The 4,867-nt window shown below is 46.9% G+C and overlaps 1 protein-coding gene across 1 annotated transcript in view; it reads left to right on the forward strand.

The window, feature by feature from the left end:
• Vps13c (vacuolar protein sorting 13 homolog C) overlaps nucleotides 1-4,867 on the forward strand; it is a 170,179-nt gene that overhangs the window by 124,145 nt on the left and 41,167 nt on the right. Inside the window, exons 61-63 of the mRNA XM_023712656.1 lie at nucleotides 1,366-1,755; nucleotides 3,179-3,283; nucleotides 3,928-4,092. Of these exons, the coding sequence (XP_023568424.1) occupies nucleotides 1,366-1,755; nucleotides 3,179-3,283; nucleotides 3,928-4,092 (660 nt within the window). The remainder of the gene's footprint in view (nucleotides 1-1,365; nucleotides 1,756-3,178; nucleotides 3,284-3,927; nucleotides 4,093-4,867) is intronic.

The following is a 4,867-nucleotide window of genomic DNA, read 5'->3' on the forward strand; positions in this document are numbered from 1 at the left end:
CCAGCGGGCCAGGGGGAGCAGAGGCTCAGCCGGCCAGGGGGGAGCCGGGGCTTATCCTGCCTGCTAAGGCTCCTTGTCTCAGCCACTCTTCTCTGTTGCATCTGCTATGATTTAAGAGCCATTATCACTCCTTTATTGATTTAAGTAAAATTTTATTATTTACAAAGTAGAAGGAAATCAGGTGAGAATAGTTCACCATAAAGATGTAGTTTTAAATAAGTCGGGATTGCGCTTTGTAACAAAGCCCAGGCTGGCCTCGAACTGATCCTCCTGCCTCAGCCTCCCAAGTGCTGGGATTACATGCAGTTTTTATTCTGAAGTTAAAACACTGCTGACTTCTGCTGGTCTATTGAAAGGAGCAGTTAAATGCTTAAAATGTTTTTCTTTTTAATTTCTTATAGCTTTTTAAAAACCAGTTTTGCATGTTCATAACTGGTAATCTAAACAACTGATTTGAAGATAACATTATGTAGTACAACCATTGTCAAATTCCTGTCCTGTTTTTTTTTTTTTTAACATTTTGTATTCTTTTTAAAAAATAATACAAAAATTGTTTAGTCCAAGGTTTCTGTTAAAAATAAAAAAGAAGTACTGTCTTAGGGAATAATAAGCAACATTTCATCGCAGTGGTATGTGGTGAATCCTTTAAAGTTTCTTCATGCTGTGTTATTTTAAGATTCAGAAGTCTTAGAAACTGGAATAGCAGGGCTGAAGGGTAGCTCTGCAGTGGAGCCTTCACTTCGCATGTGTGAGGCCTTGGTACACCTAGCGTGGGCCCCCCCCAAACCTGTGGCCTACGGTAATATTGTCCTTTGTCCGATCATGAGCTATTTCTGAGTTGTGCTGACAAACATTAATTATATCAACCAAATAAAGAAGGCTTTAGTAAAGGAGCCTGTTGTAGATACTGCTATTATATATTTAACAAATCACCCACCTTGGTTAGAGAGCTGGTTGGAGTAGCAGAGTCTGCCTCCTCGTGTAGTGCCCGCACGCGGGAGCTGTTAGGTGCAGTGTGTGAATCGCAGCAGACTCCCAGATGGGGTGGCTCGGTGGCTCCCTGAGTAACACCACTGGCGGACGGCAGCCAGGTTCCTCAGTGGATCCAGCTGTAGGTTCTGGGCGTACATACAGTCTTTTTCTCCAAACTGGTTGCTGTTGGCCTGCTAATGGGCCTCTGTGGCCCTGGCATGTGGATTTTTTTTTTTGTCCTCAGTAATTACTGGTACTCCTAAGATGTAAATACGGCACTTCATGGAAGGCTTGGTGGCTAGCCTGCCTCACAGGTTACTGAGCTTCTGTGCAGAATGCAGGCTTTATATTCCAAAGGTTTTGCTAAGCAGTCTTGTTTGTGTGTGTGTTTAGGGCACAGCAGACGCTCATGAGCTCGCAGAAGGCAGTGCCGCGGACGTCCTGCATTCCCGAGTCGGTGGCGAAGTCATGGAGCTGGTCCTGGTGAAGTACATGGGCAGAGACTGGACCGGGCATGTGGGCGTCTGCGACACGCTGCCCGAGTTCTTCCTCGTGTGCTTTTCTTCCAACTCCACGGAAGGGATGACAGTGGACCTGTCTGTGCACGTCCAGCGAAGCGGCAGCCGGCTGGTGCTGTCCGTCTTCAGTCCCTACTGGCTCATCAACAAGACTTCTCGGGTTCTGCAGTATCGTTCGGAAGACAGTCATGTAAAGCACCCTGCTGATTTCAGGGACATTGTTTTATTCTCTTTCAAGAAGAAGAACATTTTTAGTAAAAATAAGGTATGTTTTATTCACAGAACCAGTTAAAATAGGTGACTTTCTAACCCGGAACCTGGGAGGGTTTGCAGTCAGGCCTGCTGGCCTGTTTGCCCCGTGCCTGTGTGTGAGTGAAGTCCCAGGAGACCTCAGGGCTGTAAGTCAGGGGGTGGGACAGGGCCGCTCTTTCTCCAGTGCATGCGGCATTCCTTCTGTCCTCAACCTTGTGTCAGGCGGGACAGACCTGGCTTTGTCTAGCCGGCAGCAGTGATGCGGGCATGAAGCGCACGCCAGGCCTTTGGCCAGCCGATGCTCACGCCTGCTTTCTTGTGTCCTCGTCCCTTTTTTCGTTCAGACTTTCCTCCCCTGGGCGCACTCGACCACATGTTGCCCGTAGATTTTTGCATGTGCTGCGCCCTTGGCCTGGAGGACCACTTCCCCTACTCGTGCTCCATTTTCCTTCCCTTTCCTGTTCCCTGCTGTTTGTTCATTAGTGTTCTGCTGAGGCCTGGTATGTGTGAAGATTTTACAGTCATTTAAAATGAGTCTAGATGCTCGTTCTTATCCTCTGGAGAACAGTGGATCTCAAATTTCATTGATGGTAGAGTCACCAACAAGCCATTAAAGCGTTTGCATCTTTGTCCCTGCTGAGTTGGACCCAGGAGGTCCAGGCCGGCCTGGGAATCTGCATGTAACATACGCCAGTGGTCTGAGACCACTTCGAGAGCTGCTGTCTTAGAGTGTGGACTGCACGTGATGCTGTGAGCACCTGCTGTCTGCTTACCTTTGAGTTTTTAAAAATCGAGTCGTGGGTAGTGGTCAGGGGCACACGAGTACGGGCGGGTCTCTTTCACAAGACCTCTTCTAAAATCCAGAGCCAAGCAAAGCGGCTGCTGCTTCTTGTTTTGGTAGCATTCTCACCTCGTGTGTGTGTCCAGTCCCACTGCGTCTTGTGTTGTAATCGTCAGTGTAAGTTCTCTGTTCTGTTGGCTTCCCTGCTCCCTGAGGCCGGAGCTGTGTCCTGCTGTTCTCTGTTCTGCTTCTCACGGTGCTGTGTACTTAGCACCTGCTGAGTAATGCCAACGGGATACACGTGCTGTGTGCTAACGCTGTGCGGGGCTCGTTGATCTACTTCATAGCTCTAACGTTGGACAGTGTCATTTTTGCATTACATTTATGAGAAACATCGGTGCTCAGCTGTAAATTCACCATGCTCACTGCTTGGGAGATGGAAAGGTCAGAGCTGTGCTTGTTATGTTGGCCTCTACAATTTTCTGTGGTTCTGTTGTATATTTGCAAATATGACTGTGATAACATTGTTGTATGTGTCTTGTACTACTAAAATTTCTAGCAAGTAGTCTAGCAATTTTCTACCTTTCTATCAGATAAATCAAGTTAATATTACCTTATAGGTTTCTTATATTATGGTATGTGTTGTCTTCTACAGGTGCAACTAAAAATTTCAACTAGCGCTTGGTCCAGTAGCTTCTCATTGGACACTGTGGGAAGTTACGGGTGTGTGAAATGTCCTGCCAACAACATGGAATTCCTGGTGAGGACCCGCTGCTTACTTCCCGTCAGCTCCATGCCCCTTCTCTGCAGTCAGTGTGTATCTGGCTCCTAGAGACCTAACAGAAATTTTAATTCAACCTAGTGTGCAGAGGGCTGCCTCTACGTATTTCTATGACTGCTTTTTACCAGCAGAACTTGAATTTGTTCAAATGAGTAACTTCGTAAATATTCACAGTACACTTGGTTTTCTTTCCATATGCACCTTGCCGTGGTGGGTAGCTTCATTTTTACCTCCTGGAAATTTAAATGGTATAGTACCAGCTGAGCTGATCTGTTACTACAAAAATTTTGTTTGTTGATGACAAATAGTGAAGCAGCAAAACTGGAGCATCTTTACTAAATATAAAGCAGTTTTTTTTTAATATTGCAAAGGGAAGAATGCCAGAGAGATTAAATTAGTCTCTGAAAAGTAGCACAGATTACTGAATGATATTTTTAAACTGGTTTCTGATAGAGCCAAATGAAGGAGCCTTATTTTTTCTCCTAGAAAATAACGGAATATAGTTTGTTAGCTTAAGAATTCTCCCTCTAAGGTACTGTAAGACGTTCACGTGTGTGGGGGGAGCTCTGTGCGTTTCCTGAGCCCGAGCAGCGTGCTGACAGGCGCGCCCCTTCTCCCTGCAGGTCGGCGTGAGCATCAGAATGAGCAGCTTCAACCTCTCGCGGGTCGTCACCCTGACTCCCTTCTGCACGATCGCGAACAAGTCCTCGCTGGAGCTGGAGGTCGGCGAGCTCGCCCCCGACGGCTCTGTGCCCGCCAGCAGATGGAGCTACGTTGCTTCTTCAGAGGTGATGTGTTCTTTAATTAGGTCTAATTCCTAAAATATCAAAGAAACGTGTTTTTAAAAAATTGGTACATCTTAATATTTTTGTCCCCTTTTCTGTCTTTAGTCCCTGACATATAAATAAGAACTATCTATACTTCTTTGTCTTATGTTGCCATTTTTGTGTTAAAGTAGGGCAGCTGTGTTTTGTTAAAAAATGTATTTAGTACACGGTCTACAGGGTGTACAAGGTCTTACTACACAGATTGGACTAGTAGTGATTCTCCTGTTTGCAGCCTCCCAAGCCCTGGGATTACAGATGTGCCACCACACCCAGTCTCAATCACCGGCTCAGTGTGCCCTGGGGTGGGGCCGGCATGGCAGTGCAGGGATTGAATCTCCATGCCCTGCGTCTGCTTAAGCAGGCGCTTTAATCTGCTGAGCTATTTGGCTGGCCCTTTAGGCATCTGGTTTTGAAAGATTTTTCTTTTACCCTATAAGCATGTGGTTTTTTTCTTTTTTTTTTTAAAGGAGCACTGTTGCTAATCTGTACCCACCACTAGCCCAGTCTAGATGATTAGCAGTTGGCTGGTTCTCCCATACGTAGAGCATGCGCACTACTTCCTGTGGAAAGCACTGTAGAAGCCCTGGGCCACATGCTGCCGTGACGTCAGCGTGATGTTGGCGAGCATACAGAGGCCCTGGGCCGCGTGCTTCCGTGACGTCAGCGTGATGTTGGCGAGCACGCAGAGGCCCTGGGCCGCGTGCTGCCGTGACGTCAGCGTGATGTTGGCGAGCAC

The sequence above is a fragment of the Octodon degus genome, unplaced genomic scaffold, assembly GCF_000260255.1.
Source record: "Octodon degus isolate 3935 unplaced genomic scaffold, OctDeg1.0 scaffold00026, whole genome shotgun sequence".
In the NCBI taxonomy this organism is placed as follows: domain Eukaryota; kingdom Metazoa; phylum Chordata; class Mammalia; order Rodentia; family Octodontidae; genus Octodon; species Octodon degus.